The 26,652-nt window shown below is 38.0% G+C and overlaps 1 protein-coding gene across 8 annotated transcripts in view; it reads right to left on the reverse strand.

Moving 5' to 3' along the window:
- Nucleotides 1-26,652, reverse strand: part of Dock3 (dedicator of cytokinesis 3) — a 309,043-nt gene that overhangs the window by 123,626 nt on the left and 158,765 nt on the right. For all 8 annotated transcript variants that reach the window (XR_003485121.2, XM_027414437.2, XM_027414435.2 and 5 more), the window contains 4 exons: nt 23,835-23,895; nt 22,494-22,641; nt 9,028-9,116; nt 8,340-8,465 (listed from right to left, as the gene is read on the reverse strand). Coding sequence is in view for 7 of the 8 variants with exons in the window: in XM_027414437.2 (XP_027270238.1) it covers nt 8,340-8,465; nt 9,028-9,116; nt 22,494-22,641; nt 23,835-23,895 (424 nt within the window). In the remaining variant the exon portion in view is untranslated. The remainder of the gene's footprint in view (nt 1-8,339; nt 8,466-9,027; nt 9,117-22,493; nt 22,642-23,834; nt 23,896-26,652) is intronic.

Raw genomic sequence — 26,652 nt, forward strand, 5'->3', positions numbered from 1 at the left:
TAATTTAGGAAGGGAGATGGGTATCCCTGCCTCTCTTTGTTGGGTGCTCTCAGTTTTCTAATGATGGCAGAGAACTTTATATTTTATGTAAAGTCACCAGAACTTAGTTGGGTGCCACACACCAGTGTTTTTTTTTCCTGGAGATGGATTATTTGGGATTAATTGGGCTCATTCTTGTAAGAAGAATGTCTCCTCCTCTTTCACAGCTCTTAAAATACCAGTGTCAGCTGTTGGTATAGCAGCAGGTCAGGGGACTAGATACTTAACAGATGGCAGAGGTAGAGAAGCTTCCTATACAGATCTGATAGTAGCTGAGGTATTGTGGGTCAGTTGCACATTATGTTTTCACAGTACTTTATTATGTTAAAAATTTGGGGGTAGAAGGATCTAAGTTCAAGACCAACCTATATTATACAGAGAGAGACTGTTTCAAAAGACAAAAACAATTTTGGCTGGCAACTAGTTCAAAAACAGACTTCTGGCTGGATTTGGCTCATGAGATTAGAATGTTTATATACCTTCACATACACACACATATATATGTAAGACATATATATATATATATATATATATATATATATATATATGACTTCTAGTATGTATTAAAAAACCAACCAGATTTTTGTGAGCCTACAGAAACAACTGCTGGAAGCAAAGCTTTGAACCGGAGACCACATGATCATGATAGGAATTGGCCTGAAATACTTCCTTAGGGTCCTCACAAAAGAAGAGCTCTGAGAAGGTAACAGTGCTGTTCAGGAGCACTCTGACAGTCTGGTCTTCCAAAAGGTGCATTCCAGTGACTGAAGAAAACACTGCACCATGACACAATTATTTCTTCTAGGAGCAGTCTCCTTATGAACCTCTGAGGTCTAATTAAGATACCAGAACATTCAGCTAGCAAGATTAACTCTTCTTATATACTCTGCCCTTACTTAGGAGTTTTGGGTTATATGTACCTGTGGTAGTTTGAGTATGACTGGCCCCTATAATCTCATAGAGAGTGGCTCTATCAGGAGGTGTGGCGTTGTGTGTGTGGGTATGCCCTTGTGTGCAACGTAGTGTGGTGGACTTTGAGGTTTCCTATGCTCAGGATACCAGCCAGTGTGTTAGTCAATTTTCTGTTGCCTGCCTATCAAGATGTAAAGACTCTCAGCTCCAGTGCCATATTGACATGATCATAATGGACTGAACCTCTGGAACTGTAATCGAGCCCCACTCAATTAAATGTTTTCTTTATAAAAGTTGCCGTGGGGGGCTGGAGAGATGGCTCAGAGGTTAAGAACACTGGCTGCTCTTCCAAAGGTCCTGAGTTCAATTCCCAGCAACCACATGGTGGCTCACAACCATCTGTAATGAGATCTGGTGCCCTCTTCTGGCCTGCAGGCATACATGGAGGCAGAACACCTGTATACATAATAAATAAATAAATAAATAAATAAATAAATAAATAAATAAATAAATCTTAAAAAAAAGTTGCCGTGGTCGTGGTGATTCTTCACAGCAATATAAGACAGAGCCATATTGTTCTGGCCTATTTGGAATTCCATCCTGATAGACATGGTCCACACAGATTTGGGTATACAGTCTGGTTTGTCTTATATTCACATCCATTCTACATAGATTATTCATATCACAAAGGGTCTTTGAGCTTAAGTAAAATGGTATAAATACTATATCATTTATACTTTGTTTTACAGGACTAGCAAGGGCGTCTGTGGAAATACTTTCTTCCCCTTGAGACGGTGGAAAACAAAAACTGACTTTCTCCTAGAAGATGTAGCTGCCTACCTGAGGTGGTGCCAGGTCTCTTTTGGCAGAAAAGTAAGATATATCCTAGCAGCAGCATTTATTAAAACGTGGAGATGCATGCCATTCTACTTGGAGTTTCAAGTATAGAAGTCCAAATTTTATTTCAGGGTAGTTCTTACTTTCTTAGGGTAGGGAAGAAAGAAACTTTTGAGCAGATTACACTAGATTATGCAGAAATGATGGGAATCTTAATTATGTTTTCAGCCATACACTTTTGACTTCCGTCATTGCAAAGTTATAAATACCCTCTGTTCTAACAGGATGATCGTATAGGAGAAAAGTGACATGGTATATATAATGAATCCTTTCTTAGGCCAGGGATGTGATGACTTTTCAACAAAAATTTTATTAGTCCTTTCAGAAGTTTATACAATGTGTTTTAACCATATCCACTTCCTTCTCTACCCATTCAACTTTGCAACTTCTTTTTATTTCTTTGAATACTTATCAAGTCCAATGTGTGCCACCCATAAATTCTTGGATGTGTGGCCTTCAGCTGGAACATGATCAATCCAACAGGGACTATATTCTTTAAAGAAAACTGATTTATATCCCATACTTTAGAGATATGGCCAAAGCCTCACTCCCTCCCATAAAGCCCATAAGGTCAAGTACCCCTTGGTCAAGGACTCATTTTGATAAAGACTGAACATGGAAACACATTTATATTAAATCATTCTACCACTGGCCTTGTGCAGAGTTTTCCCCCCAAAGTCATCTTTCTATGTGTTTGCCATTCTTATGAGCTATGTCCTAACATAAGTAAGAGAGAAATCTTTGCCTTTCTGATTCTGTGGCTCAGAATAGTAATCACTCATTTTTGTTTGTCTGTTTTGTTTTCTGAGACAGGGTTTCTCTGTATAGTCCTGGGTGTTCTGGAACTTACTCTGTAGGACAGATTACCCTTAAACTCACAGAGATCTGCCTGACTCCCCAGTGCTAGGATTAAAGTTGTGTACCATCACCACCTGACCATTTTTTTTTTTTTAAACTGGAGTAAGGCATAATATCTCATTTAAAAGTTGTTTCCCTATCTACACTTCAGACTTGTTAAGATATTTTAAAAACGTTGCAGTATGTCTTCAGATCTTAATGAACACCCAAAGAAATATATGGTGTTTTAGATTAGGCTGGTAGCTTCTCTTTTAGTTCTTGTCAATTACCCAGGAAGGTGAGACTGATGAAGGATTAATAATGTACATGACACCCCACCCCAGTATTGTAACATTCCATGGAACAAATGGTGATGAGAACAAAGCAGGCAATAAGCAGTCAGGACACACAAAATCAAGAACTTACACCCAACCATCTTCATCTCTGCATCAGAAAGAAAGGGGCGAGAATGAGGGGGACAGCACAGAGAAAAACAAGAACAATTAAGACAAACAGGAAAAGAGAAAGAAACATCACTTGTAGATCAGCGATGAAACATGCACTTTTTTTTATTAAGGATCAAAGAAAATGACAAGAGTGTATTTACAAGCACAAAGGCAACAATTAGAGGCTCTGTAAGAGGGGTAGCATGTCTGCACAACTGTCTTTTATGTGTAAGTCCAGAGCAACCCAGGGACAGATACTGTTTACCTTAGATCTGACTCAGCAGGGACAAACCATCCATACACAAAGCAGAGCACTGGCTAAGTCATGCTTGCTCACTCCTTTTTTAAGTTTGAATTTAAGTTTTACTTATTGTTATTGTATGTATGTATGTATGTATGTATGTATGATGTGTGTATGTGAATGTGGGTTTATGGGAGCCATGATGTAGAGGTCACAGGACAACTTTCAGGAGCCAGTTCCAGTGTGGATTCTGGGGATCAAATTCAGACTTACACAGCAAGTACTTTTTACTCACTAAGCCATTTTGCCAGTCCTAAGACATGGTTCTTTCATAATATATTTTTAAAATGTGTGTGTGTGTGTGTGTATGAGGGAGGGAGGAAGGGAAGGAGGGAGGGAGGGAGAGAGAGAGAACATGAACGTATGTACTTGTGTCTATGAAGCCCAGGTGAGAGAGTCATATCTTCTGAAACTGGAGTTACAAGTAGTGAGCCATACAATATGGGTGCTAGGAACTGAATCCAGGCATCCTGCAAGAGCAGTGCAAGCTCTCTTAACTACTGAGCCATCTCTCAGCCCTAAGACATAGTTCTTAAAAGAGTTCTCAAACTAGCACCATCATTACCACTTAAGAGTTGGTGAGAAAGCCAAACCATTGGGCCCAACTCAACAAATCAGAACCCTCTTGAGGTGGGCACAATAATCTGTTTTTCTAAGTCTTGAAAACAATTCTGATTCATATTAACATTAGAGAACCTCTGCTTTAGGGGAAGACTTATTGTAGACAGATCAATATATTGAGTCATGGGTGTACTTTTATATTAAGATAGAAGATCACTTAACTAATTTGAAACTTCGCCCATACCCACTAGAGACAATAAATACCCTTAGTAAGTCAAGACTTTAAAAACAGATTAAAACACTATACTTGTCATAGAACCACAAAAGAACTATCTGTATTTCCATTAACCCCAGGACATAGGCTTTCCAGGAAAGACAAGAAATAAAATAAGATACGGGTATTGGCACATGGCTTAAGTATGGTGTCTAGAAGAAGGGTATATAGTACCTTCTTCAACAGACTTGTCCTAACCCAGTCTTTCATACCCAATATCTTTTATAGGAAAGAACTAAGGGTGTGCTATAGAGTTATTAGCTTTCGTGATGAATAAAAATAATCCTGAAGGAAGGAGAAAATAGAGAAATATTGTGATTAACTAACAAAAGGTTTTATGTGCTCAGTTTAGAAAATGAAGAGATGGCTTAGTTGGTAAAGCACTTGTTGCACAAGCATGAGGACCTGGGTTCAGATCCTTAGCACCATGTAAAAAGCCAACCATAGTGGTATATGTCTGTAACTCCAGCATTTGGGAGCATGGAGACATAAGTTTTCTAGAGGCTTGCTTGCCAACTAATCTACTCAATTGGTGAGTTCCAGGTTCAATGAGAAGCCTTGTCTCAAAAAAGAAAGAAAAAAATAGATAGTGACAGAAGACACCCAGTGTCAACCTTTGGCTTCTACATACACACATATACACAAACATATGAATATAAACACACACACACACACACACACACACACACACACACACACACACACACACACGGACACACACAGAAAAAAAAATCACATACTTACAAAAGACAAAGAACAAACTATGAGCTAGGTGTGGTGGGACCAACTTGTAATATTATTTGGGAAGTAGAGGCAAAAGGATCAAGAGTTCAAGGCCTGCGTCACTTATACTCATGTATATAAGGAGTTCAAAGTCATCCTATCTCAAGTCAATAAAGACTTAATTTCCGTATCTATTTGTTCTTTAGTAACAACATGGCATTTTGTGTTAGGCATGCCTTTTTATGGGGTTTAAGGACAATGGCTCTCAGAATTCCTGCAATACCACTGCTGCCTTTGGCCATTACTAAGGGTCATGAATAGACCTAGACAGCTTAATTAGGGATCAGCTGGCACACAGGAACTTGTCTTTTTCTTACAGCATCCACCTGTCATGTATATAAACTCTCACAGAAAACAGTGAAAAGAAGTCAGAAAGACTTTTTAGAAATGACATGTTAGATACCTATGCCTAGAGTCTGGCTTAACTCCTCTATGCAGTTCTAGCAACATGTTTTGACAGGGATCTATCTGGGCCAGCCTGACAAAAATAGACCTCTCCATATGAATATCTGGTAGTTTCTGCCAAATGCTGGATACTTTTAAAATAAGGATCACAGCTTACGAGTAATTCTAATTTTTCATTTACTATAATTTCTCAGACTTTAGTGTTGATATGCTCACAGCTACTGACATAGTTTCTTTTCTTGTTCTTGCTCCATGTGTCCATGTGTCAAGAAGATGTAGTTGCAGCTTCTTGTAAGTTGGCCAGCACTTCAAAGCAGAGGAACTGTTATAACCCAGGTGCAATATTCTCTTAGAAGGGTGCCCCAGCTTCAGAAGGAGGGATCACTAGACTCTCCAAGGCTTTTCTTCCTACAGTCATTGTTCTCAAGACAGAAAGACCACAATATAATACACATGCATATACACACTTGTGGACAGACAGACAGACAGACAGACAGACAGACAGACACACACACACACACACACACACACACATACCCCTGCTTTAGCAGAACCTGTAGGAACAGCACTATCACCCTGTCTAAGTATGGTGAAACCTATTCTTGACAATATACTGGAACACAATATAAGGAGATAAGTTTTAATTCCAGGAGTGGCCACTTGTGTAAAAGGCTCTTTCCTAAGGAGGAGAAAGGATAGAATATGGGACAGAATATGTACAAAGTATTGCTTACTTTTAGCTATAATACTCAGCACTACAAAGCCAGAAGAGTACCCACATGACCTGGTCCCAGGTCTCCAAGAAATGCCAAGTGTCTTGCCTTGTAGAGAAAAATCATCCGATGATGCTTTAGCTTCTCAGGAAACAGAATACTTCCTTAACCTCAGCTTGCCTCAGTAATCCTGACATCACACATTTCCAGTCATTTTTAGTGTAGATAAAAATCCCTTACAAGCTTGTGTGTCAGTGATACAAAGTGAGGGCAAGTACTCGAGCAGGTCTTTTCCATAGATGTAAGTTTTTTTTAATGTATCTTGGTAATATAATTTATACAAATATATAACATGTGTCAAAGGAAAGTCAGATGTTATTTCTCAGAAGTTGCCCACCTTGGATCTTTTTGAGACAGGATTTTTCACTGGCATGGAGTTTTGCCAAGTCTGCTGGGCTGGCTGGCCAGCAAACCTAAGGAAATCTGCCTGTCTTTGTCTCCTGACTGAATGCTGGGATTACACCATACACCACCATACATAGCTTTTTAAAATGGGTTCTACTGGTTGAGCTCAGGTCCTCATGCTTGCAAGGGAAGCACTCTACTGACTGAGGTATCTCCCAATCATTATGTACAATTTTGACTGAAGTTTATTTCTTTCTAGATTCTTTTAGTTAGTTTTATTTCCATGAGCTATTAGAAGTTAATGTCCAGATATTGTACAAAAAAAAAAAAAAAACTTAAGAAAAGGAAGAAAGGACTTAAAGGACACACATTATTCCACCACAGTTAGCACCTAGCCATCTAATTTTGAAAAGGTTATTAGGTCAATTTCAGTTAGCTTCTGTTCTCCTTTCAAAGCCTCATTGCTGAAAAGCTGAGATTGTTGTTTGGTCTTTTCTTTTCCTGATTACAGGGTCCAGACAGGGCTGAAGAATGGGATCATGAAAGTATATGAGCAATTTCCAATGGAACGCTCACCTGTACAACAGCCAGATGTAGGCCCTTCATCAGCATTTAGTCTCTTAGCACTTAGCAATAAACATAATTGATCTAGTTGGCCTAAATTTGCCATCCAAAGAGCCTCCTGTGTTCATGAGTAGGAAATAAAAGCAGTTCACAGCAGCTTGCTCTGAATAGTGTCTACGGGGAGGGAATGAAGGTGATAGAAAATAAATCTGGGCAATGGAGTAGCTGGAAGGCAGCTGGAACCCACTGTGTGGGCCTTCTTTATGCTCAAATCACATTTCCTTTGGGTGTGTACTGGCAAATGTTTCCAACAAGAAGATTTAGTGAACAACTAACAGATGATATATTTAGTCCATCCTGGCCTCTTCTCAACAAAACAAGCTTTGTACAGGGAATTAAAACTCAACTGAGAGGGTGGGTCCACCCTCTTCTAGAATCTATCCAGACAGCCAGGTATTTGCTTGTTCTGATCTCCCTATCCTTCACATCTTGGTTATCAAACTACCTGCCATCAATCTGTAGCCAGTCCTTTTACCTCTAACAGCTCTTCCAGCTCTAATAACCCATTTAGATCTACTTTTCCAGTTCTACCCCAGTCCACCTAATAGAAAACATGAGCCTAGTACATGCCTAGCAAAACCTTACTGGAGAGGCAATGTATCCCTCCTTTCTGCCCTGGATCTCCATTGAGACAACTGCTGAGAAAATAGGCAGTAATATTTAGAATGCCTAAATCCCTGCTGTTTGTATATCTATTTTCTGTTACATTAAAATGTACCCGTAATTCCTACACAAACAGGAGTCCGACAGTGTAGACACATATTTTGATAAATTCTTCCCCTTAAGCAGGAAATTCTCATGAAGAAATCCTCAATTAGGGACTATGATGGAAGAGAAGCTTACACATCTCTATGAAGAAATTTCACATTGCTTTTCTTATCACCAGAGCTCCACAAAGCCCATCTGCTCAACTGTCATGTTGCACTGGGGAACATGGTACAGGGGGCTTCTGGCAAAGAACAAATGCTTACAAGACCCAAAGGGCTACTGCTAAAAACTACAGTCGGCACCTGACTTGGGAGGCAGAGACTTTAATAGCTGTATAGCTCACCTGGATAGCTTACCACCTGCTCAAGCAAGGAGCACTAAACTCCATTCTTCGAATCCATCTCCCTTCCCCATCCCCAAGCAGTTCTTCTTACCTGGCATGATGACATCAGGAAATCCCAATTTTCTTGTAATTGCTAATCCTCTATTAAATATCATGGGATTTTCTCTCCGGATCTGTTCCATGTCACCACGAAAAAGCTGTAGGGAAATAATAAGACCTACAAAAACAAAACATTTTTCTTATTCAGAACCATACACAAACCCTGTGCATAGTACTAGGAAAGACACCAAGTTTGGTCTCTTTTCCATTTCTCCTGCCAAAGTGCTAGGGACAGAACCTAAGGCTACATGTTGGGCAAACACTTTATCACTAACCCACACCATTGCCCTGAGAGTTTTCTTAGAAAAATAATCATTAGTGTCAGTCTTTCTTTAAGACGCTGACATTCAATAGTAGAAAGAGAACTCATACTTGTCTTTTTGTTCAAGAAAACAGACTTTACAAGGTAAAAAACATTGAAACATTTTGCTCACAGGAGTGGATATCAAGTTACTTAGCAAAGTGTATAGAGTTCATTATTAAAAAGATCAAAACATATTTTAGTCAGCAGATACTAAAAAGGTCTTAAATGAATGACTATATAAAGAACTACTACTAGAAAATTCCTAGGAAGGAAACAAATGTTAACAGGAAATTAAACTTTACACAGTAGTCAATCAACACCAACCACCAAAGTGTTACATGATTAGCATATACAAATAGCCAAAGAAACACATCACCATGGCTGGCACTGGGGGCAGAGTACTTGGTGCTTGACTTTCGGATAATGTTCTCATGAATCTGGGTCCATTCACTCTCATTGTTACACCTGTAACACAAGGACAGCTTTTATGACTCACACAACTTAAAACATCTAGTTTGGTGGCTTAATGTGTACCAGTAAGTTTGAAGAGAAAAAGGATTTCTCACTCTCCTACAGAAATGAGTACATGCTTTACAATTAGATAAGGTTCTTTTACTATTGTTAAGTATAGAAGATTAACACTTGGAGAAAGTGTAGATATTAATATAAACCCTTACCTATAACAATGTGCATATTAATACAACACACACATATAATTTTGAAACTTTAAAATTAATCCTTGCTAGTATGCATATACATACACACACACATATACACATGTGCCCATAACTTTTTCTGTGGGGGGGTAAGGATTGAACCCCAGGCCTCATGATACTAAACACATTTTCTGCCACTAAGCGGGAAAGTATCTTCATCTCTGAAGTAGAAGGAGTTCTTCCTTTTTTAACTCTACACAGACACAGGGGATGGTGGGGGGGGGGATTCTGATAGAGAAAGGTTTCTCTCAACAAGTACTACTGTTTAGAAACAGCCATAACATTAGTTTTTTTTTTTCTTTACCATATGAATCTTTAATGAGGTATATTTAGCAGTTGAGGAGACAATTTGCATAGGTATTCAGTAAATCAACATTTTCAAATTTGACTGATTAACACTTCCGCTTCTTTTCTGTCATAAATGGTTTGTCTGTTCAGTGGTGCGTTCTTTTTTTTTTTAATTAATTGATTTTACATTCGACTTTAGATTCCCCTCCCCCTCCACCGCCCAGTCCCTTCCCCCTATTCCACTCTTCCTCTGCTGCTTTTCAGAAAAGAGTAGACCTCCCATGGATAGCAACAAAACATCAAAGTTACAGTAAGACTAAGTACCTCTCCTGGTATTAAGACTGGGTGAGGCAACCCAGTATGAGGAGCAGAGTCCCAAAAGTCAGTAAAGGAGTCAAAGACAGGCCCTGTTCCCACTGTTAGGAGTCCCACAAGAAGACAAAGCTACACAACTGTTACACACATACTGAGGGCCTAGGTCAGTCCCATGTAATCTCTGTGAGCTCCTATGAGCCTTGGTTAGTTGATTCTATGGGATTTTGTGGTGTTCTTGACCCCACTGGCTCCTACAGTTCTTCCATCCTCTCTTCAGCAGGGTTCCCCAAGCTTGGCCTAATGTTTGACCCTGGGGCTCTGCATCTGCTCCCACCAGTTGCTGTCAGTCTCCTATTCTGATGGCACTTTGTTATCAGATGGCCTAGAGGTCACTGCTTCCTGAAATGTTAAAAAACATGCTAACTGATATCCCTTCTAGTTTATATTTAAGCTGTAACTATGTCCACTTAAGGAAAAAACTGGACTAATAATGTTGTAGTGATTAACATGGAGTTTAAGGGCTTACATATGGACCCACACAGGTGAAGGGAGTTTCCCCTGAGTGAGTCACGTCAGTAGCAGCAGGTCCAAGGAACTCAGTAAAATTAAGAGAAGAGCAAAACAATGTTCCTTTAACATACTCCCCTTTATGCAAGTCCCAGACATTAAAAAAAAAAATTCTGAAAGTTGGGCGTTGGTAGTGCAACACCTTTAATACCAGCACCTTGGAGGCAGAGGCTGGTGATCGATCTCTAAATTCAAGGCTAGCCTGGTCTACAGAGTGAGTTCCAGGACAGCCAGGGCTACAGAGTGAAATGTTGTCTCAAAAAAAAAAAAAAAAAAAACAAAAAAAACAAAACAAAACAAATGAACAGCAACCCTCCTACCTGTTTCAGGATCATTTTGTGTATTTCCCATTCTAGTCCTTGGTTCATCTACTCTTCCAAAGATCCCTTATTCCTTTAAATGAAGAATGGTATCAAAAATAAGACTTGCGCTCTATATGTGATCAATGTCATTGGGATATTGATGCTTCTGGGACCCTTGAGCTGATAGAACAAGAAAACATACCTGCATACCAACCTGTGCATACAGAGATCGTTATAAATATGTCTGTACGCAACGATCTGCCTCTGTATAAGATAGACAACTTCATATTGATGTCTCCAATCTCATTTCCATAACTACATGGATCATTCTACCCTATACTTCTTTTGTTGTTATCATTTTGGTTTTCTGAGACAGGTTCTCACAATGTAGCCCAGGCTGCCTTACAGCTCAAGATCTTCTTTCCTTATACTCTTGAGGGATTACAGGCATATACCAACACATCTAGCTCAATGAGTTTTGAAAAAGAAAATGATTTTTTTTTAAAAGGAAGGGAATAAGCACCAATAATATATCGAAATTTAAGCCTCAGAAATGTGAAAACAGACATAAGGAGTAAGTACTAGGCAGAAGAAAAAAAGACATTGAAAATGAGAGAGCAACAAATTAGGCAGAAAGAAGGAAAAAAGAACTCAGGAACAGACTAACACACTGTGATTAAGTATCAAAGATATGGGTCTAGAGAAAAGTGAAACAGAAATGACCAGATTAAAAATAAATAAATAAAACCTATTTCTATAAATGAGTAACAATGGCTCTCAATGGGGACTGACCTTGCCCTAAGGGACATTAGTAATATCTGGAGACATATATTTCATTGCTGTGCCTTAGGCGCAAAAACTAGCTGCATGGGGATGTATTACAAGGCAAGTGACTGGTAATAAATATGCCTACTGTGTATTTGAGGGTGAGGGTATGAGTGCCATTAAGTACAGGCTAAGGATAAAGAGAAGCTACTCAAAACACTTTATTTAGATGGGTATAGCTTCATCAGCATATTTTATCTAATCACTAACATATTTTGTAGGAAAAATTTAAATGTGAGCATTTATTAAATAATCAAATGATTCATGATTATAATGAAACATGATTATGTTATACCTAATCAAATTAATATGTAGAGTATGATTACTGGTATCAGCAGTTTGTCTTTACTTACAAGATGCATGAAGGATTTCATCATCCACGTATTGCCATGGCAGCCTATTTTTTTCATTACACAGACAACAACAGACAATTGGGTAGCACTTCAGCCACTGCATGCTCAGGGCTTAAATTAGAGATATGGAAAACTTTTGCTTTCCACATGAGTTCTCCAAGCATTCAGGAGCACCAGGGCAGGAATTCAGGTTCAAGAGAGGTCATAACACTCTTCTTACTCACTGTAGCATATTTCATTTATTTCTTCCTTACTACACAAATATCCTCTTGATTTCTGTGTTTCTGATAAATTTTCACTCATATTTCCCTGGTTAGGCAGCCCAAAAAACATCTTAAATATTTGGAGGGCTGTTAAAATCTGTACATTTGCATTTTAAAAAGAGTGCCTATGAAAGGTCAATAATTGCTGTGTTAATTTCTAAAATTAATAAAACAATATGGTAGGTATTACCATGCCCATTTTTTTTTTCAGATAAGGAGAAGACAGAGCATGAGCCCATGCACAGGTGTGGCTGGTTGCAGAGGCAGACCAGGGAGAGGGCAGGGCAGACTTGAGAGCCCCACTCTCATATTAGGCTGCAGGGTAATTGTCTGCCCAATGTCAGTATTCTTATTTTGTCTTCCTCCTTTTAAATGCAACTATTAAATTTTGGTTAAGGCTTGATTTGGCTAATTGCTTTTAACACTGACTAAAAAATTATGTATTTATCTGTGGGGTCTAGTTAATTTTGTTTATTTAGTTGAAGGTCTTATGTTAGAAAATAGGCAATAACCTACATATTTAGGAACACCATCAATACTGATCATTAGTTCATGATGACTTTACCTTTAGTGACTAAAGAGGAAGAGATTAGAAGAATGAATATAAATCAAATAAAGAAAATCACACATTCCTATAAAAATGGCCTGACTAATCAGATACAAATTGACCAATCTAACTGATTTTAGATGACGAGACTTATCTGTCCTCTATTGTCCAGATGGGAACTGTTTATACCACAAACACATTTCTATGTCTTAACTAAAAATATGTTTGAAAATCTCATAAGGAAGAAACTGTGCTGTTTTTGCTGTTGTTTATGTCAGAAGCTCTCCCTCTTCTCACATATCTAATGCCATGCTTCATGAGAAATGTGGGTGGTTCCAGCTACAGAGGCTTCTAGAAGTGCACAATCAAACCAATCTCTGTCTGTTAAGCTAAAATTTATGAGAAACTACCATTAGCAGAGCATGCCTTTTAAACTAGGCAAGGAAATAGGAACTTTAGAGGATCACCATGTGTATGTGAAGATTAAATAGGTTACTAACATGTCTAATGTTGAGCAGAGTGCCTGAATGTAGAAAACAGGCAAATGTCACCTGTGGTGGTTACTTTATGGGCATTATCTTAGAAGATGTACTCATTAGTCTTTTGAAACAGGTACCATGATCTCCACCTTACAGGGAAAGAATTATGGCTCATAGAGGCATAGGGTAGGCTCAAAGTCACACAGCTGTTTCATGAGTCTGTATCACTGAACTTCTAAGTACAGGCTCTTGCCAGTATAACCCATGTATACTCGAAATGTGAAACAGGAAAAGGTGCTGACAGGCTGGAGTAAGAAGAGTTGGGTTCAAATCCTAGTTCTATGAACTTCTGCTGTGTGACTCAGGAAACCAACTAACATCAATTTTCTTATCTATAGAAGCAGAAATAATGATATGGACCTCCCGTGATTACTTCGATCAAGTTACAGTATTTTCTGATAGAATCAGAGCCAGGCAAACAGTAGACAATCAAAACATTAAAGCTATGCTGAGAAGCTAGCTCAGCCAGTGAAATGTCAACTGTCTGAGGTCCCAAATCAATCCTCTGAACCAACATAAAAAGCCAGGTGTGGTATGAATACTTAATCTTAGTGCTGGGAAGGCAAAGAAAGAGGGCTCACCAGCTAGTCAGCTTAGCCTATCAGTGAGCCCCAAGTCCCAGTGAAAAATCCTATCTCAAAAAAAGGTAAAGGACTCCTGAGAAATTAACCCTGGTCTCCACACCCACATGTACCCACACAAACAAACAAACAACCTGGAGCTGAAGCATCTGGACTGTTTTCAAACACAGGTCCATGAGCGTGTTTCTCTTTGAAAAAAGTCTTGCTCCCAAATCCGTTTATACTAATCATTGCTTTAGGAAATTAAAATTACAAACCCTGGGTTCTGTGAGCATAGGCATCTTAAGCAACATGAATATTCTGAAACATGGAGACATACAGAACTGTAAGAGGCAGGCAAACATTAGTTCTATTCGAAAAGTCATAAATGGAGGCTCAGAGAACTTAAATAATTAAGTCAAGATTATAAAGGATAAAACAGCATCAATAATCTGCTCAATGAAATAATACTGGTAACCTATTTTTAAATGAATAGGTAATCTCAGCATTAAAAGAGTACAACAATTTGTAGAAACCAGCTTAAATCCTTCTTTTGAGGGGTCCAGAGCAGGCTGGTGAAACCCACAGCAACAGCTGACCTGAACAAGGGGGAGCTCTTGGTCCCCAGACTGATCTCTGGGAATCCAGCATGTGACTGATCCAGACCCCATGAATTTGGGTGTTAGTGAGGAGACCTCGGAAATCTATGGGGCCCCCTGTAGTAGATCAGTACTTATCCCTAGCATAGGAATGGACTTTGGGAGCCCATCCCACATACAGTGATACTCCCTGAGCCTAGACACATGGGGATGGGCCTAGGCCCTATCCCAAAGGATATGTCAGACTCTGAAGATCCCCTATGGAAGGCCTCACCCTCCTTGGGGAGAAGAAACAGTATGGGATAGGTAGGGTGTTAGTTGGCGGGGGGCAAGGGAGGAGGGAAGAGAGAGAGAACTGGGATTGACATGTAAAACAATCTTGTTTCTAATTCAAATAAAAAAATAAATAAAAAAATCCTTCTTTTGAAAGCACATCTATCACATGAGAAAACTACACATAAACTGTAATTCCCATCCTTGAGTTGTATTGTGTCATTATAGTACAGGGAGATAAGCAGAAGCTTGAATAAGAGGAAACACACATACACACACACACACACACACACACACACACACACACACACACACACACTTGGTAGAAGTGAATAATAAATTTTTTTTTTTTTTGGTTTTTCGAGACAGGGTTTCTCTGTGTAGCTTTGGAGCCTATCCTGGCACTCGCTCTGGAGACCAGGTTGGCCTCGAACTCACAGAGATCCACCTGTCTCTGCCTCCCGAGTGCTGGAATTAAAGGCGTGTGCCACCAACGCCCGGCATAAACTCTTATACTTCTAGTATAAAAAGGGACATACAAGAACATGGAGAAAAGCTGGGAGTAAGAGTACCTTTGATTATAGGAGACAACTAGGCTTAAGTCTGGTAGTTGTGAGAGGCTCTGTGCATGTATTTATCAGTTCGTGAACTAGAAATGGTACAAAAAGTCTATGCTGGGAAGAAACAGCAACAGGCTGCTTACTGGCCACATTCTCATCAAAGGCACATCAGAAGCATTCAGCACAAGTGCAAATAAAGCATAATTCATGGAGCTAAAACAATTCTGGTTTCATCTATAGACGTTTACTTTCGAACTGTCTGATTGAGTCAATCAAAGAACTGATTCTATAAAACTTATAGAGAGTATCTGTTAACAGGAGAAACGTAACAATTTTCATTATGGATCAACATCCAGGCCTGTAAAGATCAAAATAACTAACTGCACCATTTAGAGGAAGCTCCATTTCTCACTTTTGTTTGAAAGTCAAATACATTAAAATCATCAAGATGGGACTGGAGCCCGAGACGGCTGTGAGCTACCATGTGGTGCTGACCAGAACCCCGAGAGCGGCAAATGCTCCTAACTCCAGAGCCACCTATCTAGCCCCCAGTCTATGTTTTAAATTTGTATGTTTTGGATAATTTTATTATCATCCTGAAGTTTTGTTAATATACAGAATTTGTTTTTGACTGTAGAATTATCTTATAGGATTTTTTCACCTTATTTACACTTGTTAGTACAACTGATACAGGCTGAGATTTCTTCTGTCTTGTTTTTTAGTGCAGTTCCTAAACTGTATGGTCTGTGTTCTTTCTTGAACCTTTGTGATGAATGACTACATAGTCTATATTTTCTTTTTATTATGGGTTGCCTTTAGAAGTATCCAAGTTGTTTCATTATTTTTATTTCATATACATTGGTTTGCCTGTATGAAAGTGTTGGATTTCTTGGAACTGGAGTTGCAAACAGTTCTGAGCTGCCATATGGGTGCTGGAATGTGAACCCGGGGCCCTTGGAAGAGCAGTCAGTGCTCTTAATCACTGAGCCATCTCTTCAGCCCTATCTCCAAGTTTTTAACTAAAATATTAACAGTCTTTTAATATAATATGTGCATGTGTTGTTTTTATTGGGTAAGAAGCATGATAATTCAACAGCAATAAGAACAAAATGTTGATTATAAAAAATAATACTTTGAAAATTGCATATTTCATAAGGCTTATGATATGGTTATTAATCCTTAGTATTTTTGTTATTGTTATTTAAGAATCATTATAGGTTAAGTGAAATTTTATTTATTTATTTATTTATTTATTTATTTATTTTCAAAAGCCAACTTTCTATACTGGAACAACAGGAAAGGTATTTTTTAAAAGATTTTATTTATTTATTATGTATACAACATTCTGCTTCCATATATATCTGCACACCAGAAGAGGGCACCAGATCTCATAACAGATGGTTGTGAGCCACCATGTGGTTGCTGGGAATTGAACTCAGGACCTCTAGAAGAACAGCCGGTGCTTTTAACCACTGAGCCATCTCTCTAGCCCCGTGAAATTTTATTTTTTAAAATTAAATTGTTGTGGTGGTTTGAAAGAAAATGACTCCCAAAAGTAGTGGTACTATCAGGGGGTGTGGCTTTTGAAGTGGGTGTGGCTTTACTGAAGTAGGTATGGCCTTGCTGGAGGAAGTGTGTCACTGTGGAGGCAGGCTTTGAGGTCTCATATATGTTCAAGATACTGCCCAGTGTCTTCCTATTGCCTTTGGATCAAGATGTAAGGGCTCTAGCTTCAGCCCCACATCTGCCAGCATGCTACCTTGCTTCCTGCCATGATGACAATGGACTAAACCTCTGAACTATAAGTGAACCACTCCAATTACATATTTTCCTTCATAAGAGTTGTTCTGGTCATGGTGTCTCTTCACAGAAATAAAAACTCTAACTAAGACTATTGTCTTTACATAAAATATGTAAGACACATAAAAACATAAAAATTACATTAGTGGAGTACTATGTAATATTTACATATATGTATACATTGTGCAATGATTAAATAAGGTTAAACGTCTACCTACCCAAACTTAATTTTTTGGGGGAAGTGGTGGTACTGGAATCAAACCCAGGACCTCACAAATGTGGTACAGCTAGGCCAGTGCTCTACCACAGCACTATATTCTTCGCCCCGTTCATCTTGTGTGTGTGTGTGTGTGTGTGTGTGTGTGTGTGTGTGTATACATGTTCATGTATATGTGAATGTTTACTCATATCTATGTAGGTGTGTGTACATGTTGGGGGGAAAGCCATAATTCAATCTTGGGTATTATTCTCCAGGTGCTATTCATCTTGTTTGTTGTTGTTGGGCAACAGGCTAAGCTGACTAACAGGTGAGCACCAGGGATCTTCCTGTTTGTAACTCTTCAGTGCTGGGATTACAATAACATGCCATCAAGTCCAACTTTTTTGTGGGGATACTGGGGTTAGAACTCAGATCTTCACATCTACAAGGAAAGCACTTTAACAACTGAGCTATCTGTCTAACCCCAGCATTTCTTTATAGTGAAAACTCAGAATCAAGTTGTTTGAAATGTACACTATTATTGTCTTACTATTATACAATGGTACACTAGAGCTTCTAGTTCTCATCAAACTATTAATTACAATTACCTATTAATTACAATATCCCCATTCCTCCATCTTCCCAACTCCTCAGCTTCCAGTAACCATATTCTTATTTCTACAAGATTCACTTGTAAGAGTCCATATGTGAGTGATATCATATATCATGCATTTCTGTGCCTAACTTATTTTATTTACTACAATGATTTCTAGCTCCCTCATTGCTGTCATAGAAGACAGCTGAAAAATAGTCCACTGCATATATGTACAACATTTTTTCATCCAGTCCTAACTGGAAGACATTTAGGATGTTTCCATTTTTTTGGTTACTGTGAATAATCTTGAAAAAACCTAAGAGTTCAGATGTCTCCTGATATGATGGTTTTGTTTCTTTTAGATAAATATGTAATAACTAGACTGCTAGAAAAAAAAATGGTAGTTCTAGTTTTAATTCTTAGAGGGTAAAATATTAATTTTATAATCAAAATATGTGCACTGTCATTCTCTTTTTCTTTCAAGAAACAAGGTTAACTTGCTGAGTCACTCAGCCATAGTGTATGAAGATGCCATATGAAGCTCATTATTTTGCATGCTAATTAATAATAGGTGCTTCAGAAATGGCCCATCAGTTAAGAGTACTTGTTGTTTTTCCAGAGGACTTGAGTTTGATTGTCAGCATCAGCATAGGTGACTCACAACCAACTGGATCCTATGCCCTTTTTTGACCTTCAGACATGCGAGGCACACATGTGATGCACATATATACATGAAAACAAAATATACACACACACAAAATATTTTATAAATACTAATGATTAAAAAATTGCCTAGGGCCCAAATAGACATATATGCAAAAACACACACAGAAATGGGAAAATATATGAAAGTTGCCAACACCACCACAAAGTATCAGTTTCTACAGGCTACAAAGTCTACAAAACATGAGATGATGTTGTAGAGAAAAGGAAGCCTTTATACATTCTTGGTAGAAATGTCAATTGGTATAGCTATTGCTGAAAACAGTATGGAGGTTCATCCAAAAAAACTAAAATTGGTGCTATCACATGACTCATAAATCTCGCTTGCATGTATTGTGTGTGTGTGTGTGTGTGTGTGTGTGTGTGTGTGTGTGTGTTTAAAACTCTCAATCATTCTCATCTAGTCTCATTCAAATTCCATACTCATTCTCAGATCACCTTAAAAGCAGAAAAGATAGTAGCTATATTGTGAGTTCAAATGCATGGACTTAAAACCACCACAACCACCAAACACAGCCCAATTAACAAAGAAGTAACTATGTCTCACAATGAATTTTTGGTGAGAGAGCATCATTAAGGAATCACAGGATGCATCAAAAAGCAGCCCAATAGCAGCAAAAATTATGTTGCTTGGGAAATCTTGTCAGTTGACACAAAAGTAGCTCTACTGATTACAAAGCCATGACAGCATGGCTACATATGATAAATTCATGGAATTTTTTTCATAATATATGAGAATGGAGAATATGACAGAGTATGAGACATTACATAATTTATAATACTTATATAACAATACATAAAAATAACCTAAATTATGAATTTAACATGCATATAATATTAATTTTGTTAAAGCTGACCTTTGTAAATGTTTACTTAAACTTTTGTCATTGTGAAACTGGACAGTGGTCAGCATATACTCAGAATCTTCTTGTATTTGCTCACATTCATTACTTATGGATAACCACCCCTTCCAAATCCTGGCTTTAGTCCCTGATACTCCTCCTCTTTAGTTTCCTAAAGCCTGACAACATGCTTGGTCCTCCTTGTGACCCTTTGTCCCTCTAGGCAACAAGAAACGTGATATCTGTATCATACTGAAATGCATATGAGGGCTATCTATCTACAGTTTTAAGACATTTGATTCAGTAAACAACCTAGTTTTCACGTCTCAGTTTCTTGTTACTGTTTTCTTAAAAGGATGTGGTGTCTTGCCATACACATATATGGTATTTAAAATACAATAATGCACAGTAGTGGCCTTGGCAGCGACAGGTAAGAGTTTGAATCTTCTCTAGTAAAAGTTGACTCTTAATAATACAAAAATAATGAGAATGTCATCAACCACAGTATTTTGTCAATTACTGATTAAGTCTGTAGACCAGGTTTTTATACTTAGAAAATTCTATCCTAGCAAAACCTAAAGCACTGTTAGTGAAAATTAGTAAAGCCTTTAGGTTTACCATTTAATTGAACCAACAAACACATCACCTGAAAGGTACTAAAAATATGGCTTCTGATTGCTGGGTTCAATGAGATGAGAGGGATTTAAGTTAGTAATCCTGGAAGGATTCTAAACTGCATGAAAAATCAACTTCACAAACCTACATTTGGGAATCTGAGAATCTTGTAACCTCAAGTTGAAAAGTCATCCTATATATAAACTTTGTTACTCCTTCTACAGTTGTTCTAAAAACAACTATTTCTTTCTATAAACACTAACTTTCTTTCTTTGGCTTTTTAGAACTGACACAGCCTGTAGGAAGGAGCTAAGAAAATACTATGCATGAGTCCCACTTCTTGAAAAGTGGCACACTGGTGTGGTACAACACTGGTGTGTTGTTTTAGAGGCAATTAGGCAAATAAGCCGCCTAGCAAGATTTTAGAAGAGAAGCAGGCAAGAAGTGCCTTATCTGCAATGAGTTTTGCACTAAAGCAAGGATTAGCTGCTAAATACAGATATACCATCTTTTGTACCATCCTTCAGCCCCTTGCTATCGGAAGGAATATAATGGAGTAAAATGGTAAGAACAGTGATCTTGGATTTACTCCTTTTTAAGGGAAAGCATATGAAGAAGCAGGCTCTACCAATCATTAAAGAAGAAACTCAGTATTTTTAGAAACTCTGACTAATACACTAAGGAGGAAGCAAGACAGTCTCTTCTTTGTAAATGACTACTTCCACGAAAGATCTTTGCCCCGTAATTCTGCAACTCAACTGAACAGAGCCTGAAGAAAATATGTAATAAATATGTTTGGACTTTTACTTTGAAATTCATCAAATGTACTTGATTATATAAAGTTCTGAATTAAGTACAATTATAAATTAAGTTCATTCCATATCTGATGCAGGAAATGTATGCAGGAAAATGTACATACAATGTTATAGTAAAACTATATTAACAAAATGACTGACAGAATTTGAGTTAATTTGGGAAAATGATACTATGTTAAAGCTAACAGAGGACTGGTTTCTTTAAAAAAGATTATCAGAAATAGGGCCTTAAGTTAAGAGCACTGGCTATTCTTGCAGAGGACCTGGGTTTGATCCTCAGCCCCCACATGGTGGCTTGCAGCTACCCGTAACTCCAATTCCAGGGGATCCAACGTCATCTTCTGACCTCTGCAAACACCAGGTATACTTACATACATGCAGGCAAAACATTCATACACATAAAATAAGATAAATATTAATAATTATCACAGATACAGTTGTTTTAAAAACTCATGAAAGCTGGGTGGTCACTCATGACTGCAATCCCAGCATGCAGCATGCAGGGTATGGTCACTCGTGACTGCAATCCCAGCATGCAGCATGCAGGGCATGGTCACTCGTGACTGCAATCCCAGCATGCAGCATGCAGGGCATGGTCACGCATGACTGCAATCCCAGTGTGCAGCTTGCAGGAAGCTGAAACAGGAGGATCATCAAGAGACAGACACCAGTGTGGGATGCACAGTGAGCTCCCAGGCTAGAAACCAGTATGGGATACATAGTGAGCTCCCAGGCTAGACACCAGTGGTGGATACACAGTGAGGTCTAGGCCATCCGGGACTACTGACTGTCTCAAAAATGCCCTTATTGTTAAAAAAGCAAAAACTCCCTAAATTCACCACTAATAATTTTAAAGACTACTATATATTTCTGGATTCTCCATAAACAAAGACAGACTATACACCCATGTCTTATGTTTCTTTTATTAGTTCCTTTTCTCTTTCCTACTGTTGAACAAGGGCCATGAGGAGATGGAATTCATCTATAAGGCTGATCCCCTGGTTGAAGAATACTAAAAATAGTTACATGCCATGCCAGATGTGGCATAGAGATCTACTGTAGCAGAAGAAAAGATCTTGGATCCTCAAAACGTTTGGCTTTTCTTCAAATACATTGTGACCTGACTCATAATTCTTTTAGGTAAACTGCATTCTTGGATAGCTCAGCACCAGTAACTCTTGGACAAGCACTAAATACAGAATTTCACATCTAAGATACATGAAAAGTTACATTGTTAGCTTTTCTGAAAATATGTAATAAAGCTGGTTCCGTCTACAGGAAATCACTATTACAGCATGAACAAGAAGTGTGTATTATCAGGCTCTCACTTTAGGATAGAAGGTTCCAAATTCAGATGTTTTAGTACCAAGGAAATGTATTAAAAGCAAAAATACCCGAGTCTTTAAAAACTTAGATCAAAATCTTTGCATTCCCACTAACTTCCCTATGCTGCCTTATGGCTAGTCTATGCTCATAAGGCTTGAGAACTGCTGCTCTAAGGGCATGCTACAAACGACCATTAATCCTGATATGTATTATTACTCACGTGTAAACTTTAAGAACAAAATCCTTTTCTTCTTTTAATTCTGTAAGTGACTGCAGAACATCCAAAATGCTTAGAACTGCACAGCCATAAGGTCGCCTGTAGTGCAGGTGAGCAGGACCCTTTTTGGAGTCATTCAGGAGCATCCGGCCTTGGGTATAACAGAAAACACCAATTAGACAGAGAACTCCAAAGCTCCTCTATAGCACGTTCTAATTATCACCCAGTGACAACAGAGCTACAAGTACCTAAAAGAACCTCTAAGAAGTGAGCCATCTAAGGATTAGAATACCACCAAATTAGCCTCTGGCCAGAGCCCTTTTTCTGTCACATTTGGTCAATTAACCCCAACAGTACATTTATTAAACAATGAAAATAAGAATGACGATGAATTTCTTAAAAAAATCAGCGTGCTGATAAGATTTAAACTTCATGGCCATAATAATAAAAGTTCATTATTTTTAGCTGTGCTCATAAACCAGATATTTACAGGTAAAGAGGACACTGCCGTGTTCTTCCTCTAAATTCTAATGCCAAAGGTGCTGATGAACCACTATGGGAATAAGAGAAATCTTAGTTATGGATGGCTGCTTATTCCTCCAAGTGAGCTAGACTGTGCCAACAGTGATACAAACACTTGAAAAAGTTTCGATTTTAACAAATACTTTATAAAATAAGGCAAAAGTTGTTTTATTGTCAAAGGATTAAACCTATTTTTGACAAAATTATACACCATATTAGAGAACTTAAACTATGAAGGAAAACCTGGTTAGTTATAGCACCCAAATCTAAAATATGTATGGACAATCCAACAATGGACCAGTAGTGAAGTCTCTTTCTTTCATCTCAGTCTCTGAGTAGAAATGAGAAGCTACTCATCTTCTGTAGTGGTGACATTAACTCTAATTTTTGTGGGAAATAGCACAGATGCACAATTTTAGACAGAAACCACAGCAAAGGGCATATGCCACCTGTTCACTTGGCATTCTAATAACTCTGTAAGAACTCTGGAAGAAAAAGACATATACAGAAGCGGCAATGTGACAGGAAGAGTATAAAAAATCAGACCACTTAAAATACAAAGTTTGGGTCCAAAAGCAAAGCAGGAACAGAAGATTTGAAATGGGGAAAGCAGTGGGTGGGGCAAAAAAAAAAAGCATGTGTATCAAATCCAGCTATTGCAGCAGCTGAGATGAAAGGCAAAGCAAGCAAGCAAGCAAACAAACAAACAAAAAAGTTAGACTGTAATCCTGAGACCTGAAATAGCAGGAAAGACAAGTTCAGAGGTGTATATTTCCTAGGTTTACTAGTTTTAATCATAAGAACAGCCAAGGTAGACAATACCTATTCGGATCACATGGGCAACTATGTATAAATCTCTCTTCATGTCTTTGCTGCTCAGATCCTAAGGAAAGAAAAAGAAATATAGGCAAATAATGCACAGAAAATAAAGACAAATTTCATTTCATTCAAATTTCATTTGAACTTCATAGTAGTTTGCATTTAAAATATATTACAGGTGGAAGAAAGGAGATTATAGAACACAACATTCAATGCATCCAATATTTATACAGAGGAGAGTCCCTATTATTGAAACAACTACTTATGTCATGAAAATCGAGCTGGTCTTCAACTAGAAGTTTAATTCCCACTGGCTAGTGTTCCTTATGCTGAAAGGTACACTGCATACCACTGGTGGAAAAAAGTAATCACAAATATTAACCAGATACAAATCCTATGACCTAAAGCAGCAACCTGCCTGCAAGACACACTGGTACCACAGTGGCACAGACGTTAGGAGTAATCAACTACTTTCTGATTGGATTGAAGGCCCACTCGGAGATAGATTTCACACTAGACACTGCTCAAATGGCCATGAACCTGAGACTAGATAAACATGGGCCCTAGGGGAAAACCTACTACTATCATCCCCCTAAAAGAACACAGCAATTAAATAATTACTAATGACATACTGCTATACCCATACTCAGTGTCTTGCTTAACCCTCATCAAAGACGCTTCTTCTTGAAGTAGATGGGAACTGACACAGAGAACCACAACATGACAGTGTGTAAAGAATGAGATACTGTGAAGACTCAGTTCTAAACAGGATGTCTTTGTCAAGCCCTTCTTCTCAAGGCTCAGGGATCTATGACAATGAAAAGGAAGAAAGAGCCAGACACGGTAGATGACTCCAAGAAAACAGCATCTTCCAAACATAACAGAACTGAAGTACATGTGAACTCACGGAGACTGTGAGAGCACCTATTAAAAACTGCACAGGGTCAAACCATACAGAATCCCAGAAGGGGAAGTGGACATGATGTCCCACTTCTAACTAAGAAGCTATTTGCAACTGAAACCTGCTAACAAAGAAAAGAATCAGTTTTCTTCAAAGGAGTGTCAACCACTGAGTATACAACCATACTCCAGGGCAGTCCCATGCCCAGGAGTAGCTGGCTAACACAAAATAGACTCCATGTTTGTGTGTGGATGTAGGGGGGATTTTTGTTTCATTTTGTTTTTATTTTTTTGAATGTTGGGTTTTTTTGTTTTAATTTTCTTTTCTTGAGAGAGAAAAGAACATAAGTTGGGTGAGTAGGAAGGTTGGAAGGATCTTGGGACTATCTGGGGGAGGGGAAATATAATGAAAGTACATTGCACAAATTTTTTTAATAAAATAAAACTGCTAAAATATATAGTGAAAAATTGAATTATGATGTTTCTTTGAAAATGTATTTTTCTGATGGTATTTTTCTAGCTCTCATTTAGATCATCTAATAAATCAAGAATCTACAAAAGTTTTACAATGAAAATCATGTTATCTTCATCCATGGTTATTCTGTCATCATGCAAAAACATTTTGGAATGCAAGAAGTAAATGTTCTGTACAATAAAACATAGCAAAACATTAAAAGCTCATTAATGACTAACATGCTAAAGTTTTATTCTGTACTAACTTTATATTCATCCCACTGTCCACAAATCATTATTACACACTGGCCATTATTTCCTGTAGATGAGATTGATTTGGTCTTAGTGAAACCTTGATAAAAGAGGTGGGTCTAAATTTAGATATTTATTGTTATTATCTGTACTAAGTAATAAGACTGAAAATATTTTACCACTTTTTTCACTTATTTATGGAAGGGAGCAGGTGTGCCATGGCGTTCATTTGGAGGTCAGAGGACACCTTGCACACTTCAAGTTTTCTCCACCATGTGTGAGTTGGAATCTAACTCAGGTCATCAGGCACGGCAGCAAGTTCATCTGTCTACTGAGCCATCTTACTGGCCCTGAAAATAATTTTAGTGGAAATTTTAAAGAGCTTCTTTTAAGTAAACAAATCTAATCCCGAATCAGATACTATCAAGCTGAAAAGTTATAAAAAATCTGGCATAGCATATTTATATTTAGAATCCATTGTAAAGTAACACATATGCTATTTTTTTCTTTACAACATTACACCGGGAATAGTGAAACTTCCATCCATATATTGTACACACATATATATCATATAATCTGTCTACTATCTATCTATCTATCTATCTATCTATCTATCTATCTATCTATCTATCTATCTATCTATCATCTATTCAGTTTCATATTTTCCATCAGGCTATCTAATGCTTCCAGCCATTACTGTGATTTAGTGATGCCTGATGGCATGTCCTTTGTCTTTCATGAGACAGTTTTTCCTACTTTCACTTTTAGGAAAGATCCCCTCCCTCCGCTCCCTTTCCTGTCCACTTTACATCTTTTGTGTGGTTTCACGTGTTTGTCTCTTAAAAAGGTAAGAAAAAAAAAGTGGCTATGATTTTGGGTTAGCAGAGTCACCATGTTTCTTGATTTATGCCCTTTTATTGGACTAGAATTAAGGTGGAGCAAGCAAGTAATCTAAGGTAAAAATATAAGGAGGCTCTCACTCTTGTGACTCTGTGAGTATCTTATCTTATTGTAATCCCAGCTCTGTCCTCCTGAATAACTCTGAACAAACAGATCAAGGGAGACATTAAAAGGTAACACGGAAAGGTGAAATTGTATTTTAAGATTCTAAATGATTATGATATACTTCTAAGTTCTTTAAAAACTAGTAACAATGAAATAAGTTACAAAAATTTATTGGACATAATTGGTTTATCTGGCACCACAAAGAAAAATT

Source organism: Cricetulus griseus, chromosome 4, assembly GCF_003668045.3.
Source record: "Cricetulus griseus strain 17A/GY chromosome 4, alternate assembly CriGri-PICRH-1.0, whole genome shotgun sequence".
Classification (NCBI taxonomy): Eukaryota; Metazoa; Chordata; class Mammalia; order Rodentia; family Cricetidae; genus Cricetulus; species Cricetulus griseus.